The 22,479-nt window shown below is 41.0% G+C and overlaps 1 protein-coding gene across 1 annotated transcript in view; it reads right to left on the reverse strand.

Moving 5' to 3' along the window:
- Positions 1-22,479, reverse strand: part of KCTD3 (potassium channel tetramerization domain containing 3) — a 59,053-nt gene that overhangs the window by 24,493 nt on the left and 12,081 nt on the right. Inside the window, exons 2-9 of the mRNA XM_065401482.1 lie at positions 19,523-19,576; positions 17,074-17,119; positions 12,675-12,748; positions 12,012-12,070; positions 11,691-11,771; positions 9,139-9,279; positions 6,550-6,640; positions 2,070-2,260 (exon numbers count right to left, since the gene is read on the reverse strand). Coding sequence (XP_065257554.1) covers positions 2,070-2,260; positions 6,550-6,640; positions 9,139-9,279; positions 11,691-11,771; positions 12,012-12,070; positions 12,675-12,748; positions 17,074-17,119; positions 19,523-19,576 — 737 coding nt within the window. The remainder of the gene's footprint in view (positions 1-2,069; positions 2,261-6,549; positions 6,641-9,138; positions 9,280-11,690; positions 11,772-12,011; positions 12,071-12,674; positions 12,749-17,073; positions 17,120-19,522; positions 19,577-22,479) is intronic.

Below are 22,479 nucleotides of genomic sequence, written 5' to 3' on the forward strand. Positions count from 1 at the left end.
ATAAGGTGCAATAGTGTAGCTGTGCTATACTGTGGCAGCTACAGCTATATTTATAAAAGCACCCAAGACTTCTCAACCAGTTGGCTTAAGAGTTTAACATTTTCTTTGAAAAAGGAAGGGTCATATAATGGAATATCTAACAGACCCTTCCATGCTCACTGATGGGAGAGAGGAAATCTAAGAAATTTCTATTTTTAGTGTGTAGAATTATGCTGTCTTACATCTTTCAGAAATGTGGCTTTTATGATGGCAGCATTGCTAGTTTCTTAGTATTACAGGATACTCTATTTTAATTTTTCTTAAAAGGAGAAAAACCTTAAAAAAACCTAGATGATGTTTTATGCTAATACCTGCACTCTGTCTTATTAGTGATTAGAAAGCCAGCTGAATTTGGGATAGAAAGAGCTGGGTTCTATTCCCCATCCTGCCACAGAGTTCCTGCGTGACCTTGTGAAAGACACTTCAGCTCTCTGTGCTTCAGTTTCCCCACCTGTCATAGAAGGATGATAATGCTTCCTCACTTCTCAGGGCTGCTGAAAAGCAATATTCATTAATTTTTTTAAAGTGCTGAGATACCACTGTGAACATCAAGAAAAATTAAATATCTATGAATACAGATAAACCTTTATCTTGCATTTTGGAATGCACGTTTTAAAGTAAATTTTGTCTTTATTTTAAATAAGCCAACCTGAACGGAAACTCCCAAATATTTTAGACCATATTTAATAATTTCACATCAATTACATTAGTTCCCATCATATCCTAGGTCTTAGTATTTTAGTGTTAAAAGGAAAGAGCGATAGAGAATTAACTGAACAAATTTGCAGCCAATTTCAGAAAAATGTCTAAATTAACAGATTACAATTATTCTTGGTACTAAACTTATTAAATTAAATCAATGGTGACAGTACTTTATGGCTGGAGGAAACAGGTTGTCACTATCTTTCAAACCATGACTTACATACCACTATTGGAATTGAGGATATTCCCAATTACCATCCTCTCCTCTTTCCCCAAAAGCCCATTATTCATGTTTTTAAGCAATTATATATTTTAATAAATCAGACAAACCATCACTCACAGCTGTACTAAGCAATGTTTGTTTCTCTGAAAACCTTTTCCATATTTATATGACCTCTAGTGTTGTGAACCTTTTGGTGCTAAACCGTTTGGGACCCAGTACTACATGCCCACACTAATTTAATTTGTATTTTTGTTTAAAATGCTGACTACTGGTGGCGAATAGCTGTCTCCAAAATTCTATTTAGGAACTGCATTTTATAAGAAGATTAGCAAAAGCAGACTTTAAAAAAAAAAAAATCGATCTAAAATATGTCCTACTGTAAAACAAAGCAAGAAAAAAAAGGATAAATTGGCAATCCTTTTAGGGTGTACCTAATCTGCAATAAAAGACCCGAGGCTAGCTTGTGTCAGCTAACTTGGGCTCACAGGGCTCAGGATGCAAACTGCAGTGTAGACATTCAGGCTCTGAGATCAACCCACCCTCCTCATCAGGTTTAGGAGCCCAGGCTCCACACCGAGCCCAAATATCTACAGTGCAATTTTTAGCCCAATACCCCAACCCCTGCGAGCACAAGTCAATTGACCCCAGCTCTGAGACATGCTGCCATTGGGTTTTTTATTGCAGTGTGGATGTACCCTTAGCCTTTCACCTCAAAGTCTTCTGTTCAAATCCAACTTGCAGTGCTAAAGAACTGAGTCTAATGGATTGAGTTAAACTCTAATCCATGTTGTCAGATTAAACAAGCTACCAATGACACTTTAACATGAATGATGGCTCTCAATTGCCTCTGCCCAATAAAGAGACTGATTTTTGGATTGTATTTTTTTTCACTCACTCAGAAGGAAACATCTCCAGATCAAAATGAAGGGCAGAAAGGTACACATAAAAATTCTAATATTAGATTGCTGTACCAAAATTCATTTTTTATTAAGTCTGTGTAAATGTTTGTTATGAATTATCCAGTCAGACTATATGTGAAACTATATTTTTATGGGTCCGAAGATATTAGCAGTAAGACATCGTCACACAAAACTGTCATACCCACCAATTTCACTCCCGCTTCCGCCATCCTGAATGCTCCACAGGATGATGCTACTCTCAGAGGCAACAGCAACCATCTTATCTTTGTCCCCGTGTGGACCTCCAACGACCTTGGCATTCAGAGCTACTCGTTCGATAGTCCAATCCAGATATGGACTTGTGAAAACCTGTTGCCATCCTGAAGATTCTTTGATTCTGGGAAGGATGAGAATTAAAAAAAAATACACTTTCCAAACAGCCTCAGTTTGGAGTTTGTACCTATAGTCAGTCTTATATGCCAATTATATTTCCTTTAAGTTATAAAACAATATCAAATAAAGGATTCACAGGCCTACAACTACAAAATACAGGAATGCTGGATTAAATACCGTGTTAAAGGTTAATTTATTGGGCCTTGGTACTGCAGAAGATATGATCTTCTGCTAGGCAGCCTCAGAAAAGTAGGTGATATTGTGAGATGCAACACCCAGCCAGAAGGAAACAAGTAAAGGATGGAATTTTAGTCTTATTGTCCTGATTTTGCCAGTTTAAGATACATCTTTAAGGTTCTGCCCCCACCCAACAATTCCTAGGGATCCTACTCATGCTCAGCTGAATGTGAATCATACAAAACACTGATTTATGTATAATTGTGCTACCTAATAAATACAGCAATCTCACTATAATCTCTACTCCATTTCTATTTTCTGCCACTCTGCTACACTGTGTGATCTAGACTGCATGACATTGCCTAGAAACCTTAGTTCTAAATAATTCTTTGCCAAATGCTTAGAGGTTTTCTTTGTAATTCAACGTTACTGACACACAGTGCAATGCAGAAAACCGTGAGAAGGGATGCAACACACAGACGGTAGAGGGAAAGAACACCAGTAAATGGAAAAGTGAAACAAAATTGGAAGTGTAACAGACAAAAAACAGAACACTTACAGAGGAAAAAACATTGAAGAGTAAGGCAGAATAGAAGAAAAAGATGATTAATGAAACAGTACACAAATGTTATAAAACATTTTTGATTAAAAATGTAAAATACTTAGAATGGACCATTCTTTAAAAGTTACAAGAAGCAAGACATAATATTGCAGTTCTTATTTAAAAAGTCTGTATTTTCACTTTTACACCCTCAAATTTCAATCTGACGTAATTTTACAGTAGAGTAAACCAAATCCCACCTTGAGTCCCTATTTAAATGCTGCATAGCTTTTAATGGGGGGGGGGGGGAAACTTTTGTAATTAATTTGTAATTTACTCTACTAGTCACAGCAAGAAGGCAAAAACACAAGAGGGTGTTTTAACACTTTTGAGTTATTTATTTTCTAGTGTGAAATTAACAAATCTATTTGCCCACATATACAATAACAAAATATATATTAAAATGAGTAAAAGACAAGGACGAGCCCCGGAGAAAGCACACAACTTAATGGAAGTTGCATTCTATTTATCTAGGGAAGATTTTGGCCTACTAGATCTCATTCACAACCCAAGGCTCTATATCAGCCTAGTTTAAGCCAAACGGGGGTACCTCTTTCCCTTGAAATGTTAGGATCAGTGTGCTTGGTGAACGCAGCTCCTGCATTACAATTAATTTTAGGCATTTATATTTTTATTTAAATTTATGTAATTGAATGTTTTATGACCAAATAATATGTAAATGACCATCTTGGACATTTTTTCTGTTTATCTGTATGCTGCTTTATTACTGGCTTGATCAATCTAGGCCAGTGGTTCCCAAACTTTAACAGCCTGTGAACCCCTTTCACTAAAATGTCAAGTCTCACGAACCCCCTCCTAAAAATGAGTATTTCTAGGGATTTTCTCCTTTATCGGAGTATAAATTATAAAAGCAGTGATCTTGGAAATATAAAAAGTTTTTATGACATGCTTATTACACACTATTTATTATTAATTATTAATCATTACAGTATTTTTATTACATTATGAAAACAGCAACACTCTTCCAAGATCTCACTTTCATAGCTTGTATCACTTTGAATAAGCCTGTTATAAGACAAGGCTCCTATGTTTCATCAAGGAGTATCAGATGTGAAACAGCATGAAGGTATTTAAAAAGCCAACTCGAAGAGTTCCTCCTACACAAGCATTCAGGTCTTGAGCAGTCCAGGCAAATAACGCACGTTACAACAAAGCTTAAACTTGTTCTTCATAATAATTTTAAAAACAATACTAGCTGCCTATTTAATTTTAAAAACAGCAAAAAATATCCACCTCCCTTTCCATTTCTTATAAGGAGCCTTGACGTTTAAATCTCCTCAGTGTGATAGATATGCTTGCTTTGATCTGCTTAGCTCTTGGAAATCCAGGGGCTCCAGGCTGCTGGCCCCAGGCTGCCTGGGGTTCCTCGGGACAGCTCTGTCCGCCATTAGGGAATTTTTTCCCCCGAGAACCCCCTGTACCATTTCATGAACCTACCCCAGTTTGGGAACCACTGATCTAGGCTATTAAGATATGTGACTCCAGAAATATCTCTAGCAACTGTAGCTGTCATTATATTGCATTTTTCCTGTAGGACTGCATTTTTAAAAAGTTCTTGGACACTACAGAGGCCAAATACTTAAACTTATGAATTTAAGAAGTTTTAAAGGATTCCACAATTTTCATTTGCAAGATGAAATGCTACATTTTTTAAGGATGCCCTATTTTTCTGTAGGCTTTACAAAAATGAAAATTTTTAAACATTTAAAGTATGAGACATGTTTGAAGTGTTCATTTATCATACGTCCTTTCAAGCATTATGATTTATTTTAGAAATATGCAGAGACTTAAAAATATTTCTAACCACATGGGCTTCACAACCAATTCAATGTAAATTGCTACTTTAGGACTTTAAATTTTTTTTTTTTTTTTTAGCAACAGCACTTCCTTCTCTAGCCTCTACATTCTACAGAGGCAATGCTACCACAAAATAGCCAAACTATCTGGTTTAAGGTATCATGCACAGGTATTAGGGAAATAAGCTAGCAATTCATAGGTACAGTTATTTTAAAATTACTGCCTCCCAGGTGCCAGATTAATCTAAAAAATGCTGGAAAAATTCCATTAGTTCTAATGTAAGTGGGAACAAGCTACAACAAACCAACGCCTCTCCTGAGGCTTCAGAGACAGAGCTCCAGCCCAAGCCACAACTTCAAAGCACTGTCTACACAGCTATTTTTAGATCTCTAGCGCAAGTCCCACTAGTGCAAGACTGTCAATCTGGGCCAAGAGGCTCGCTTCCACTGGCAGTGTAGACATACCCCAAGAAACAAAGTTCATCAGAAGATGAAGTTTGGGAAGAGGGGAAGAATAGGAAGATTATTAGCATATATGGCTTGTGTTACGCAGGTCGGCCTAAACGAGGAATGATAATGTAGTAGAGCAAATAAGGTTTAGAGAGAAGGAATTCAGAGATCAGAAATGAGCCATGCTGAGTCAAGACCAAGGCAAGGGAGTGACTAAGATGGTGAGCACTGAGTCAGTATACAACTGGATATCAAATTCAGAGGTTCAGGAGAATAAAGTGGTGTTAAGGTTCCGCTTATCAGTAGCTGTAGACAAGAAATCATTTTTCCACACATGCAATAAAATATTGCACAACTGGCTACATAACTTATGAGAAATGTCTTCTTCTTTTGAAAACAATCTTGTAATGTTCTATTGTTGGAAGTAGGTTCCTAAATAGTTTATATTAAGAAAATGCATCAGTAAAGCAATTCTGCACCCCACTTTTTACTGAAACCCAGTCTAAGTTACTTGTTTACAAATATCTTACATACATATCCTATTGCACAACGGCTGAGTAAAGCAACAAATTCTTACTCGGCTATTACACAGCCCAGTTAAATAGCTAAAAACCTGAAGTTTTTTAAGACAGAGAATCCCAACCAGTCATTTTACAAATACATAAAAGCAAGCAGAAAGCCAGACAAATAGCAGAGTGACCTTCCCACAGCACAGGCACAAAGTGTTTAGAATATTGCAATGCTTTAATCTGAACCCATTTCCAAGACACCAAGATTTGAAATGAGTTCCAAAAAGCTTTAAAAAAATCCTGTATTAAATACAGTTGATCGACCAATTAAATCAAAAGTCCAATGTCAATTACTCAACTTTCTAACTCTCAATAGTATCATAAAATCAATTTTTTTTAAATGTAAGCAAAAGTTTCAGGGGAAGTCCATCACTGCAACAGCAAGGAATTCAGTAGCTGCGTTGGGAATGGGGTGAACTAGAAGAGTTAGAAGATTTTCCCCATATTGTGTCTGCCAACACTATATGCGGCCTATCAGTACTCAAAAAAAAAATAACATGGAACACATGCAGTGTGTGTGTTCAACTATCAAATTAAATAGAACTATGAAATTTCCTAAAATTTAGCAGAAATTAGCAACATAATGTTCAGTAAATCAGCAAATTAAAACAGTTTGTGTAGAAGGAAAGGAAAATCAACTTCAAAACCCAATCCACCAGAAACTACTAGTCATTTATACCTATAGCAAACAGCAAAATGGGCATATGCAGCTACAATCCAATTATGGTGGCCAGCTACTATCAGAACCTTTCGTGGATCCACAGGAAATCCTAGAAAATAGTAATGAAAAGAAAAGGGTTATCCTCCATTACAGACATCATTCTTTAACCAACTTAAATATACAAGGTGAGAGACTGGGAGACCATACCCAGAAGTCTCAAACTAGGACTTCCGAGACTGACTGTTTTGTAGAAATGAAGCTTTGCCTTCTCAGATGGTGTGCACTGGCTGTACATACAAACAAGCTAAGCACATGATTGACAATGTATCTTAAATCACTGTTACAGATCTGTCAGTGTTTTCGATATCTGAATCTATAGGACTTTTATGTTCTTTCGTAGAATGAGGCAACAGCTAATAATTACTAAATCAAAGGTCTCATAAGTAGAAACTGGCAGGTAAACTGAATCAGGGCTGTGCTCTTGCAAAAAAAAAAAAAAGAGGGCTTTTATTTTTAAGTAACTTCTAATGTGTGTCAAATTGGTCAAATATCTGAGAATAAGCTTCAAATTTACCTATTGGCTTGCGGGGTAGATAAAATTATGTTATGAAAAAGTGGCATTTTCGAAAGCAATCATTTTAGCAGGAGATAGCAAAGATCCCTATATTTAGTTTGCCTAATACTTGCCATTATAAAAAAAATTCACATGACCTCTGAATACCTCTAATACCTACATTGTATGAAGAAGGCGTTAGACATTCAGCAGCAGGAATGCCTTGGGATAAGGGGCATGCCTTTTGCTGGTCCATGGAAACCAGTCAGGTTTGGCTGAGTTACATGGTATTAGAAATCACCATTTCTTGACAAGTTTGGGAAAGTATAGGTTTTTTTGGCCACATAGCAAAAATGCTGATGATTCTAAAGGTCTGCACATGTACCTTGTCTCAGTGCCTCACTATAGCATTCCACAGAAAGCTGGGTAGGACACAGACAAAATGGATCCAGCAGCAGAACCAGGAGACACTGAACAGGGCAGTGGTTAAATCACAATAGAAGAGGATACATAACCTTGGGGAAGCACACAGAATATGGAGGGATTGTGACAGGGGCACAAAACGTATACTGGAAGTAGTTATGGCTGCAATCAAGCAGGTCTTTAAAACGATAGGCAATCAAAGACCTTGTTAAATCCAATGGGTATGCTAACCACCCTTTTTCAGGCTAACTGGAAGGAGCACTTAAGTTCCTTTGTGGAATAAGATAGCTGGAGACAACAGTAGCTACTGCCCAAGGCAATTGGCTACACAGTCATCCCTTAGCAGGGGTAAGCCACATGGTCTGGGGGGGGGAGGGGTGGTCATCCTCTTTGGACTAGCTGCAAATGCTAGGGGATTGTTTGGCAAGCTGTGTGTAGGTGAGAGGGAGAAAGCCACCAGACAGCAAGAGAAGCAGTTGTGAGGGTTGCCCTGAAAGTCAGCAGGACAGAGCTCATTGGGGAACAGAACTCACTGGAGAGGCAGGTGCTTATTTGTTTCTACAGTGTTCAGGGAAACAGGTCTTTGTGTACATTCTTTGTAAATAAAATAGGATTGCACCAAAGAAATACCCAACTTGTATCATTAATTTCTCCTCCCAAAAGAAATAAGTCTGCAAGCCCCAAATATTGTTCAGCGCCAGTTGAGCCAAAGGGGAGACAATGTTCTTTGGAGGATGACGAGCATGGGAGGGACAAGTGAACACAAAACAAAGGGTGGAGTTACACTTGAGGACACGGTACACAACAGCCTTTGGGAGGAAGACAGAGGGACACAGTTTGATAATAGCCTTCTCTAGCAACTGATCCACAGAGGCTAACACTGCTGCTGCTGCCAGATATTGTGGTTAATTCTTTAGCTCAAGTAACAGAAGTCTGTGCTGCAGTGCTGAAGGTTCAGGGTTCATATGCTGATGCATGAGAGGAAGAAGTTACAAATAAGCTACAGACAGTATAATTTGTTTTTGTCTTTTTAATGAAAACTAGGAAAGTACACATAAAAACTACATTAAAAGACTGCTGCACAGGTTTTAAAGTCAAGAACTTGAAAGTTAGGAAATGCCAGACTTCAAGTTGCCTGCACATCTTAAATTATGGCCCCCTGTGCATGTGGATTATGATATAATCTTTAGTTACGTGATCACACGTTATTTGTTCTACTAAACCTTGTCATTCAATGCACAAAATGGACAGTGAATGAGGCAGAGGGTAACAAGAAGAGAAAGGATGTTCTCTTGCATTTCAAGCACTGGATTAGGACTGCAACAGAATTCCTATGTGAGGTTAGACAAGACTACCATAATGCACATGAATTCGGGGGACAAATTAAGGTTTGATGTGTAACCTTAATTCTGCCATTTCCTAATTTTGTAATGCTTGACATTGCAATCTTAACACTAACAGTTTTTCATATGTAATGTTAAAGTATTGCTGAATTTGTAGTTTATATTTAAAAAACAGAAAAATATACCATTAGAGTTTGAGAATAGACATATCATTAACCTCTTAATTTGGTATTTCCCACTGGAAATCCCACTGCCAACATGATAAAAGTACATGAAAACTTTCCTTACCTAGCCTGACTGTGCCTTCCCCAGTACCAGCAAGTGTAGGTTGGACACTACCTCCTCGAACCTCACCTTCAGAGTAGTTCTGACCTGTTCTAACATCAATACATGGCCCAGCAGTAGTGTTTATTTTACGACAGGGAATGCCTACCGAAAAAAGGAAAGACATTTTATTGTACTTCATTTACCTTTTACTGTGCCAGGATCATTTCTAAAACAGTTAATATACAAAGCACAATTTAAAACATTTAAATTCTTACTACACTTATAAGTCATCTTTCAGAGTTAACAAAATTTGCTCTTGTATTTTATTTCCAAAACCAAATTTAGTTTAATTGCTGCAAAACTTAAACAAACAGGTTGTTCTGTCAGGTTCATAAACCAATACCAGAAATCATAAAGCCATTTAAATTAGCCTAGCATGAAATCTAATAGCCAAGAATGAATTTAGGTTCACAACTAAAAGTCAAAGTACACAGGTCACAGAGGTACACAGAGAGGATGCGATTACTGGGTCAGTAATCATCTATATGCTGAAACTCACCCAATGCAGTAACCATCCCTCTTCAGCAGATGTCAAATACAGTTTAACTGCTAGTGTAGACAGCACAAAACCTCTTTCTGTAACAGTGTGGAAAAGGGATTCTTCCTTTCTACACTAGTAATTAAATGTTTCTCAAATGCGGTCAGCATTTGAGAAATACAGCCACTAGTGGATTTTTTTGCAGCCACATCAGCTTCCAAAACCTGGGCGGAGATTGGGACGGGGGCAAAGCAGTGGCCCCTCCCTGCAGTACCCAGCTGTTGCTCCTGAATGGCTGTTACCAAGGGAAGCAAGATGCACTGCCTTGGTGTTTGCGCTGATGCTGCCAGCAGGGATCAGCGCCCTACACCACGCAGCCTCCTCGGAGGCTCAGGGTAGCACCTCTGGTGACATATGGGGCCGGTGTGCATGGCACTGGAGGTGGCTCTTGTCAATGGAGGGGGCTGCAGCGTTCAGTTGCTGCAGTGCTCCTGGGCAGCTCCCCCACTCCTGCCTGGCTGGGTCACAGGGAGCCTGGGACTCAGCAGGCAACCGGTGAGTTCCTGACCCACCTTCCCCAGGGCAGGCTCTCTCTGAAGGATCACAAGAGGCAGGGACAGAGACACAGATTGGTGTTTCCCCAGCCTGGGGCTGCACTCGCTGTTTGAAGTTGCTGTAGCTACTGCAGCAGGTCAACCACTCCAGGCTTCTGCAGGGCTTGGCAGCTGCCCAGCAAGGGTGAGGGGCTCCCACTCCGTGACATGCTCCAAGCACAAGAACAGGAGCAAAGTCCGGGTGCGCTGAATGGGGAGCTCTATTTCCTACCACCTTCCTACTACATAAATAGATTACAATGATTTGGACATGTATGTGCATATTTATTTGTTTTTCCTAAAGTATTTTAGGAAAAATTGTCAGAGCAGCCACCAGCAAGAGTCGGTGGCCACACTCCAAGACTGCCAAAAAAATCTGTTGTGAGAACCCCTTCTTTTTGTCATTGGCTTGTGATGGCCCTATGCTAGCAACTGCTGTCAGCAACAGGCTAATTTTCCAATTTGTAGTTAAGACTCAAGGCACCAGCTGTGCTGTTCAGACCATTGTCGTTGATCTTGGAACGAACCATTCATTTCTTAATATGGCACATTCATGTAATTTTTCAAAACAAGTAATAAAAATAATAATATATGGAGATATACCTATCTCATAGAACTGGCAGGGACCTTGAAAGGTCATTGAGTCCAGTCCCCTGCCTTCTCTAGCAGGACCAAGTACTGATTTTGCCCCAGATCCCTAAATGGCCCCCTCAAGGATTGAACTCACAACCCTGGGTTTAGCAGGCCAATGCTCAAACCATTGAGCTGCCACAGCCTTTCCCCACTGATGGAGCTTTTCCCTTCAGCGGGAAAAGCATGGGTGGCGAGTAGCATAGGCCGTGGAAAGTTGTGCCTCCCCAAACAGCTGGCAGGCTTGGGCTGGTGCTCACTAGCCCCAGGGCTGGGGCCACGTTGGCACCGCCCGCCTGGCGCTGGGGGCGCGCTGGGGCTGGGGCCGCGTCACCTACCCGGCGTGCTGAGGCACACGGGGGTCCAGCGAGTGAGGGGGAGGGGGAGGCGGAAGGGTAGGGGTGAGGCCTCAGGCAGTTCACCTGCCACCCATGGATAAAAGGCTTTGGCAGTGGGATGCTATACTGCTAAAAACAGCAGCGTAGAAAGGGGAGGCACTGCTAGAGTGTGTAGAGAGCTGTGTAGGGTATATACCCTAAGGGTCTGGCGTGTCTTTACTCCATATGCTAAGCAGTGCCTCACCATCTACACTGCTATTTTTACCCATGCTACAGGGGTTTATGTATGCAATAGGCTGCTCTAAGTGTAGACATAACCTTAAAATTAAACCCTTTATCATCAATAGTAGTTGTTCACCTAGACTGCAAGTTAAAATGATGACTCCACACTGACAGATTACATAACTATCCAGTGTAAGGATCAATGGATTGGAAGTAGTATATGAAGTACACAGTGAAAAAATATAGAAGTACCTGGTGGAGGCAGGTAGCCATGAAAAAGGACACTGCCACATGATGAGCGTTCCAGCTCTTCACATAAGAGTAGTCTTCTTACTAAACAAGATATATATTAACATCAAAAGCAAAGAACTTCAATAAAGTTTTATTTTCTCAAGCTTCATTTAAAGAGGTTGATGAGATTTTAAAATATCTACTTGAATATTGTCAACTTCAGCACAAATAAGTTCAGCAGTCTTCTGGCTCATAATTGTCCCAAATCTTAGAATCATGAGTAGGTTATTATTATGGCAGTGCAACCATTAGGAACCACATAATTTTAATACAAACATTTACCTAAAGGAGTGATTCCATAAAATTCAGCTTCATGCCTGAGAACATTAATACTCACTCCCCTGGAAAAAAAAACAAGAACAAAGGAAAGCAATGCCTTGAAATAACGTTTTTTCCCTTTGAAAAAAGAAGACAGATTATTTTTTTTAAACTAGGTATTATATCTTGGGGGATCATAAAGTAAAAACTAGAAGTGTGAGTTCACACAATAAATATCAGACCTGAACCTCCTGAAGCAGCTTATTTTAATAACTTAACACAACATTTCCACCCCAGAGCTGGACTCAGTCTTTAGCTGGAGATACAGTAATCTTTATGGGTACAGATCACTGCATTAAAGTTAAAAATACAGAAAAACCCACAACAAAAGATTTGATTGAGAAATGTATTGTACTGAAATGGTTTAAATATATGAAATTGTATTCAATAATAAATTCTGTCCATTCTGGACACTGAAACATGAAACATGGAACTAAGGAAATAGGACCTGAGTCCACAGATTAGACTGTGCCGGTGAGGGACTTAGAAAGTACCACTCAGATCCCACAGTCACAGAACATCTGATTGATCAGTGGAATTAGAAAACTCCTATCAAAAAGGATTTTAAAATTTCCACCCAGGTGAACTGTACTGAGAAGGATTTTTAGAAGAATTAGAACTTCTTACCGTAAGTCTAGCTCCTTTGTACGAAGAAAATTTAAAATGGGTGCAAATGCCGCTGGATCTCGATCAATAAATATCTACAAATAAAGATAGTTAATTTATTTTTTGCGCATTAAGAGTTTGCTTTTGAGTAACAACTATATTACCTAGATAATATCGCTTTTAGAAACATTCTTTTGAGGTGCCCATCAGTCTCATGTCCCATTATGGTATGCGGTATTTGACCATGTGAGGCACTCAGCTCATAAGATTTAGCCCAGAATGTTTAGATACAAACAAAACAAGAAGTTTCTGCCCTATTTTCTCTACAGAGGGTATGTCTATACAGCAATTAAAAACCCACAGCTGGCCTCTTCCAGCAGACTGGGGCTCAGGCTGCAGGGCTTTTTAATTGCAGTGTAGAGTTCTGGGCTCAAGCTGCATCCTGAGGTCTGGGACCCTCCCACCTCGCAGGTCCTAGAGCGTGGGCTGCAGCCTGAGCCCAGAAGTCTACCCTGCAATTAAAGAGCCCTGAGGCCTGAGCCAGCTGACATGGGCCAGCTGCAAGTGTCTAACTGCAGTGTAAACATATCCATAGAGTACACACTGCAGCCCTGACTCTTAAACACACACCCCAACCCTACTGCAAACAGAGTTTTTCCCTGGAAAAGGAAGTCCACTAGGGACTTTGCTATTGATTTTATGTGGAAGGGACTCAGATACTAAGGAGATGAACAGCAGTATAAACCTCTACAATAGATTGAAATTTTTCAAGTCTATCTCAAAAGATTGAAATTTTGCTGGACTTTTTGATGAACAAGCAAAATATAATTAATCATCGTCATCACAAATGCCATATTTTAAGGTCAAGAAAAGTGTGTGCGCTTGGGCTAGTATACTTTTAAAAAAAAAAAAATGTGTAAGCCTCCCCCTCCATTATTGATATGACTGTGGTTCACAAGTTTGATTAAAGGAAAAAAGTTTATTTGTACATGGAGTAAGTATCACACATTATGCACTAAGAACAGGAGTACTTGTGGCACACCTTAGAGACTAACAAATTTATCTGAGCATAAGCTTTCGTGGGCTAACACCCACTTCATCGGATGCATGCAGTGGAAAATACAGTAGGAAGATATATATATATGTATATATACACATACAGAGAACATGAAACAGTGGGTGTTACCGTACACACTATAACGAGAGTGATCAGTTAAGGTGAGCTATTACCAGCAGGAGAGAAAAAAAACTTTTTGGAAACTGCTGGAAATGGGCCATTTTGATTACCACTACAAAAAGTTTTCTCTCTCTCCTGCTGGTAATAGCTCACCTTAACTGATCACTCTTGTTATAGCGTATACGGTAACACCCATTGTTTCATGTTCTCTGTGTATATATATATATATCTTCCTACTGTATTTTCCACTGCATGCATCCGATGAAGTGGGTTTTAGCCCACGAAAGCTTATGCTCAAATAAATTTGTTAGTCTCTAAGGTGCCACAAGTACTCCTGTTCTTTTTGCGGATACAGACTAACACGGCTGCTACTCTGAAACCTGACATTATGCACTGCAGATGAAAAGGACTGTTAAAGTTACTTTGCAATGTTCTTTGTTGATATTGCATTTAGCAATACTTTTCAATGTCATGCGCAGGCTCAACTGTTAAAGAGACCAGATGGATAAGGTAATATCTTTTATTGGACCAACTTGTGTTGGTGAGACAAGCTTCCAAGCCATGATTTTTAGTGTCTAGCAGAATAATAAATTTAAGCTTCACGGCTCACTTGAAAATGTTGTGCAGGTTTCCTTTGAGGATGAAGAATGAGGTCAGATATAGATTGATCGCTTTGTGAAAAGCATTCACCCACAGAGACACTGGATTTATGTTTTATTACAACAATCTGTAACCCACTAATCCCCTCTTTTTGTCCTATGACTGCAGAGGTGTTAATGGGCCACTCAACCGGGAATGGTCCCTTACAATATGTGCTAACTACTTATGCTAAATAATCTGTTACACCTTGCATTTTGCTGTGATGCTGGGAGTAACTTTCCCAGACCTGAAGAAGAGCTCTATGTGGCTTGGAAGCTTGTCTCTCTCACCAACAGAAGTTGGTCCAATAAAGGATATTACCTCACCCACCTTGTTTCTCTAATCTCCTGGGACTGACATGGCTACAACCACACTGCACACAAGGCTGAATTTTGTAAATTAGGAATATCTTTTCTGATTATGGCTCCCTCAGTTTAAAAGTATTAGTTTTTAACAATGAGCAAAGCAATTAGCAAATTTAAACCATTTGCTTCTGGGTATGTAAAGGGAGAAGTAAAGAAACACTGGTGAAACAATATGCACATTCCTTTATCTTCCTTTTTCATCCATATTAGAATGGAAACAAGGACCATGAAAAGAAAGTAGGCAAGAGGATCTCTTTCTTCCTGTTGTTTGCTGACTTTCATTCAAATGGTCACACCTGCAAAACTTTACTTCACCTACCTGGACATACCCTATTTCCCCTCAAATCTAAAAGCCTTACTTTCTTCCAAATCTATGCTATCTTACAGGGCAGTTAATACTTCCAAAACTTGTGTTTCCCATACTGGAAACCTGAACAATTTAACTGGTAGTGTTTGAAGTAAAAAGATACCCATACCAAAAGAAAAAAGCACAGAACTATGCTTGCTCTGGGCATTCATTATGAACCCATTCATTACGCATCCTGTTCTGAAAGTTCACTGTGAGGTTCCTTCATGATGTATGAAATATCCTATTCAGTTTATATGGGTAACATTTTCAAATGCACCTAAGTCATATAGGGTCAAAGGGACTTAGAAGTCTGTGCCCCATTGACTCCTAAATGACTTGAGCACTTCTGAAAATGTTACCATTAGCTTTTTAATTAAAATTGACTTTTCTGGGTCTTCTGGTGGTGGTCATCCGACGGAAAAATGACATTGGCATACAGGGGTGTGTGACATTATGAGTGTAATATAATATCTCATTGAAAGATGACAGAGCCAGAAAGAATTAATTAACTCACAGACTGACCTGACCCATGGCCGACCTTTAGAGACTGATTAGGAAGATATGTAAATGAATAGAGCTTTGAAATGCAGGTCTGCATTGTTAGAGATAGAAGGGAAGCTGTTTGCTCAGGTCTTGTGATGTAAGCAAACAAGTCTTGTCTATTGCTATAGCTTTAATTCAAAGATCAAAAAAAGGAGTATTAGTATTTAGGAAAACACTTGAGGGAAATTGTATTATTGTCTATATGTCTCTTTGAAGGTTGTGGTAACCTGTATCTGACCTGTTTAATGGATAAATTATCCTGTGCTAATTGCCATGATGTTTGGAAGAAGGAAAGTTAAGCCTATTGTTTTCTCAGGCCAAAAGGCTGCAGGAAATATATAAAAACCCTGGGACATGATCCTTCTTCATCTCAGATCTGCTTTGGGTTTCAAGAGGGGGAACCTTAAGCCATAAGGATTGAGATCCCCAGTCACTGACTGGAGTCACCCTGAATATGGACATTGGACTATAACCTATGGACTATCTCTAAAAGGACTTTTGGCAACTATAAGCTCATCTCTGCTATGTACCTGAACCTCAAGAATTGAATTCAAGTCTGTATATATATTGATCTTTTAACCAACACACTCTCTCTTTTCTTTTTTAATAAATTTTAGTTTAATTAATAAGAATTGGCTATAAGCGTGTATTTTGGGTCAGATCTAAGTTAACATTTGACCTGGGTCTGGGGCTTGGTCCTTTGGGATCAGGAGAACCTTTTCTTTTATATGATAAGATTTTCAGTAATCATCATCATATCTGACATGTGTGTCTGGATGGAGGCCTGAGGCTGGGCACTTTAAGGGAACTGTGTTGTTTGGACTTCTGAGTAACCAGTGAGGTATTACAGAAGCTGTTTTGTGCTGGCTTGGTAAATCTAAAGGTTGGAATATCCACCAGCTTCTGGGGTTTGTCTGCCCCGTTCTGTTTGCAGTTCACCCTAATTGAGTGACCTCAGCTGGCTCCCACGGGCAGCATCATCACTGGGGGTCAGATGTTAGTCTGCTGCATTTACTGTATCTATATAACTGATCTATGGATCAATAATACCCTATCATTTTAGATATCATTTTAGAACTATTAGTATGAGCTTCAGTATAGAAGTTACTTCTGCTAAATAGATCCAATTTGTAAATAGTGACAAAGAGTCCTGTGGCACCTTATAGACTAACAGAAGTATTGGAGCAAAGCTTTCTCACCCACGAAAGCTTATGCTCCAATACTTCTGTTAGTCTATAAGGTGCCACAGGACTCTGTTGCTTTTTACAGATCCAGACTAACACGGCTACCCCTCTGGAATTTGGAAATAAGTATTCATTCTTATAAATTATCAGTAGCATTACTCACAGCACCAGTTTCATCTTTAAGTGTTGAAATTCTTCCACTCAGTAAACTGAAAAGCATAAAATATTTGTTTGAGTTATTATGCAGTCTAGAAGGAGAGAGCATTAAACATGTGCAGAAGTATTCTAACACTCCATTATACAAATAACCCAACTATATTTCCATGACTCAAAGTTAGAAATCCCCTAATAACTGAGCAAGCGTAAAGCTCCAAATCTTCCGGGCAATATGACTATGAATTCTTCATGATCTCTGGAAAGAAATTAATGAAAAACTCATCCAGACAACTTTTGTTGCTCTGATTTATACTCCAATGCTATTGTACTAGCGTAAAAATTAGCAATCTGCTGAGATCCTTTAGCATGGAAGATAGGGAGTTGCAGGGCAGGGAGGGGGTTGGTTCCCTGTGCTGCCTCCTCCTCCGTATGGCATAGAACAGGAGGACATCTCCCTGGAACTCCATTTACTTCATGGTTTCAGTGTAGCTGCCAGAGACATTGCTGCCCAGCAGCCTCATTCACAAGGATTCTTCTTTTATCCTCTTCAAACATGAAAGGCAGAAAGCCATGGTGACATGAAAATTCCACCATCGCTTATCTCCCTCTGTGAAGATACCAGCTGCCAGGGATAAGAACTTGGAGTTCTGACAGCCTGTTGCTAGGTGAAGGCATGGTGGATTAGCCACTGGGCTGACGGGGCCCGTGCTCAGGGGCCCTGGCCAACCGGGGCTCTGGAAAAAATCTGCCCGTGGGTGGCAGAAGCCAGGAGCCCCACCTGCCAGGCGGGAGGGAGAAGCCCCCATACCCCGCCCCCTGGCAGCAGCATCAGGTGGGCAGGGTGGGGGATCCTCCCCCAGAAGCCTTGGCTCAACCCCGTTCCCCAGCAGAAGCCGCAGGATGGGGAAAGTCCCCCATAGCGGACCCCATCCCCAACAGAAGCCAGTGCTCCCTACTCATCCCCCGGCAGAAGCCGTGGGGTGGGGTGGCAGGGGAAGCCTCCACACCCAACCCCGCCCTCCAGCAGAAGCGCTGGGCAGGTGGGGTGTGACAAGCCCCAGTGCTCCAACCCTGGTCCCCTGCAGAAATACCGGGGAAGCCCCAGCACACAGACCCCCGCTGTGGCCCTGGGACTGGAGGAGCTCTGACTCCCTACTGCACCCCGTGGCGCAGGGGACAGAGTTTCCCTGGTCTTGGGGCCATGGGGGGCGGGGAAAGGTGGGCAGAAAGGAGCAAAAGATGTTGGGAGGCTGCAGTGGGAGGCAGAATGGGTGGGACCCTGGGTGGAACAGAGGCGGGCCCTGGGGAAGGGGCAGAAAGGGGTGGGGCTGTGGACAGGGCCACAGGCAAAAGAGGCGGAACAGGGGTGGCCTGCAGGGAAAGGAGTGGGGAAGGGCCCCCCACTTGCTCTGGCCCAGGGAAACCTTAATCCGCATTTGGGTGAAGGGTAGTCGAGGAAAGAGAGCGTAGCTGGAAGAAACCATGATTTTTCTTAAAAATAATGATGAAAAGCCCAGGATATTTGGGAGGGTTAGAAGTAAGTGAAGCTTCTTTATTGTTCTGATTTGGAAGGCTACTTCCTGTAAAGAGCAAGAAATACTATTTTTTAAATGATAACATATTGAAAATTCTCTCACATATGAAGACAAAAGAATTTGAATATCTAACTTCTAACTCTCCCAAAGGAGTAGCATGGTATACAAAATAATGTACGTCATGGAGAAGGTAAATACGGAGCTCCTATTTATCCCTCTCATGATACAAGCACAAGCAGACATTTAAAATGGAATTTGAAAGGCAACACATTTTAAACCAATAGAAGGATTTTTAACAATGCATAATTAATATGTGGAACTTAATGCCACTAAATATCATTTTGAGGCCAAGGGCTTGCTAGGAGTCAAAATAGTGAGACATGAGACTATCTATTTTCATTAGATAGGATAAAATAATTTTTATAAAGGATAATAAACCCTCACATTCAATAAGCTAACCATTGACTCATTGGAGAAGGATGGAGACAGAAAAATTGATCATATGGACAGTTTATTCCTTCCTCCCCACTTGGCACTATTTTTTATATGCTATGAGTAGACCAAAAAAAATTTGAGGGGAAAAAATGTGTGTGTCAAATTCATAATGGGGAAACTCTTACAATTTTAATTACAGAAGCATACTGTGCAACAGCAGCGGAGAAGGTGGAGACTGGTGATCTAATGCAGGTCTGGCTCAGCTTCACCCACCCACTGACCCTCCCACCCACAGCATGAGTATCTCAGGAAGCTAAATGATCCCTTCACCATTCCGTCCTCCTCCTTTGCTCTGCCCCAACAGTGACAGCAGGAGGAATGTTTTTTTCTGACTTATGTTTTTTTCTGTAATCAAACTCTCATAGTGGTAATGATATAAAATGCTTAGTAATTCTACTTAGTAAAATATATTAACATTTGAAATACCTGGAAAAAAAGGAGTCTGGAATCCACATTAGTGTTTGTCTTGAGGTGCTGAACCTGTAAGACCAAAAATTAAAAAAAAGTCAAGCATTGCACAGAGTATCAAGTTGAGTTTTGGTTTTTTCAAGACTGCTTAAAAGAAGCCTTAGGATACGTTACACTGCAAAAAAAGACCCAGGGCAGCAAGTCTCAGAGCCCAGGTCCACTAGGCTCATGCTATGGGGCTAAAAACAGCTGTATAGATATTCGGGTTTAGGTTGGAGCCTAGGTTCTGAAACCCAGCAAGGGGAATGGATCTCAACCTGAAAGTCCACACTGCAGTCAACCCAGGCTCCAAGACTCACTGCCGTGGGTCTTTTTTTCTCTTTTTTTGCAGTACAGACATATCCTTAGAGGTCAGAGAGTGGTTCGGAAAGCTGATTCTAGAGAGTGAATTCCTTACTATGTGTAAAAATCTCAAAGAAAAGATGTGAAGAAACTATTATTTTTACCTCTCATTTCTATTACAGCATCCAGAGGCCCTAAATCAGGGCCCCAATCATTGTGCTAGACCCTATACAAAAACACTCAGTGAGACAATTCCTGCCCCAAATACCTTACAATCCAGGGTCCTGCCCCTGCAAACATTCATGCCACTTGAGTAACTTTATACAAAGGACTAGATCAATAGTGCTAGTGCTTGCAAGATTAAGTCCTAAATTAAGACAAGATGCAACAAACTTAGGGAGAATGTCAGTAATAATGACAAAGTAGTAAGTAAAAAATATTTTAGAGTGTGCTTATAGTTAGGGCCCTACCAAATTCACGGCTATGAAAAATGCATCACGGTGAAATATGGTCTCCCTCCATGAAATCTGGTATTTTGTGTGCTTTTACCCTATAAACGGATTTCACGGGGGAGACCAGCGTTTCTCAAATTGGGGGTCCTGACCCAAAAGGGAGTTGCGGGGGAGGAGGGGGGTCACAAGGTTATTTTAGGGGAGGTGCGGTATTGCCACCCTTATTTCTGCGCTGCCTTCAGAGCTGGGTGCCAGAGCTAGGCAGCCAGAGACTGGCGGCTGTTGGCCAGGCACCCAGCTCTGAAGACTGCCCCACCAGCAGCAGTGAAGTAAGGGTGGCAATACCATACCATGCCATCCGTACTTCTGCGCTGGTACTGGTGGTGGCTCTGCTTTCAGAGCTGGGCTCTCAGCCAGCAGCCACCACTCTCCAGCTGCCCAGCTCTGAAGGCAGCGCTGCTGCCAGCAGCAGTGCAGAAGTAGGGGTAGCAGTACTGCAAACCCCCCCCCCCCCCCTCCACACACACAACTCCTTTTTGGGTCTGGACCTCTACAATTACAACAAAGTGAAATTTCAGATTTAAATAGCTGAAATCATGAAATTTATGATTTTTAAAATCCTATGACCATGAAATTGACCAAAATGGACTGTGAATTTGGTAGGGCCCTAGTTATAATACCTGTAGTTATCTGCAATTGCTATTTATGCCCAATTGTCTACCAGTGAAATCTCTCTGCTAGAATTAAAGTTAGGACCAGCTTTTTGTTTAAAGTTCAACTGTTCTATGTGCTCTAAAATCTGGACAGTCAATCAGATCGCATTGAAATTTGGTGTGCCTCATAGGGCAGAGGTAAAGTCAATGAGCCACAATTTGACCATGGGATTCCTGAGATACAGTCTCCAGAGGGGCGGGGGGGCAACAGCCTCCAGAAAAACTTTTTTTTTATAAAGTTACCATGTTCTGGCAATGTGGTTTTTTTTTTTTTTTTTTTTTTGCTCATAGACAGAGATCAAATCAGGGCTCAGATCATCAAGCTAGGGTCTAAAACGCTTAAGTGTTACCCTCAACAGAGTGTATGGCACCCACCATGCTTTGGGGGAAATCAAATTAAAACATTATTTGAAAGAGTCTGCTTTTTCCAGTTACACCTATAAAGGCTTACATGCGTACTCACACCTCTAACGGATTATACTGAGCATGTGCACAGAGATAGGAAGGCTAACTATCTGGAAAACTACCTATACATTACAGAACTTAGGTGGCTCCAAAGGTACGTTATGCTCATGGAACCATCCCAGGCACTGTATCCTCAAATCCAAACCCTGAGCAGAAATTTGAAGTAAAAAAAAAAAGCAGGAATATTGCTCCAATCTGCCTCTGTCAAAGGGGGATTTTAATTTTTGTGAAACAATGTGAGTACCGCAGAATATTCAGAAGGCTATTTTTAAAAAAAGAAACAAAGATACACAAGCAAATGCTCTCTGGGAGGAAAAACTGAGGTGGAAGATAAGGTGGGAATAGAGGGTGAGGTATTGGGACACCAGGTGATAGAGAGGAGGGTGGTGACTAGGGGGAATGGGAAGGTAGGGGTGAGAGAGTGACAGAGGGCCTGGGGGGAATAGGGAACGGGCAGCGGCGCCTGTAAACCCACACTGCCTTCCCGTGCATGTTCTACAATCTGGGGGCCCTCAACCCATCTATTGGAGTGTGAACACCCCCCTTCCCTGCCCCCCTCATGTAAGCCAGGTTCTGGAGGGGGCTTGCCTTTCTGGGGTGGGGATGGGGGGTCTGAGCCCCCTCTCTACCCCCTCCCCATGTGAACCAGACATCCTCAGACCATGTACCATGCTGAGACTGGGTATGCTTGACACATATCAGAAACTCTCCAGCACTGGGGAGGGGGAAGTGGAACACCCACTCACATGAATGAAACAGTTCACACCTCTCAGAGATGTTAAGGCTGTATCTATGGGCCAGACCCGTTGCTGATGGATGTGTAGACCCCATCCCTTCTATTCTCCCTCTAATTTCATACAAGAGTGCCAGCTCTTCTCTAGCTAAGGCCATGGCTACACTAGTAAACTTACAGCAGCACAGCTGTAACAATGCAGCTGCACCGCTGTAAGATCGCTTGTGTAGCCACTCTATGCCGACGGAAGAGAGCTCTCCCATTGACATA

Source organism: Emys orbicularis, chromosome 3, assembly GCF_028017835.1.
Source record: "Emys orbicularis isolate rEmyOrb1 chromosome 3, rEmyOrb1.hap1, whole genome shotgun sequence".
Classification (NCBI taxonomy): Eukaryota; Metazoa; Chordata; order Testudines; family Emydidae; genus Emys; species Emys orbicularis.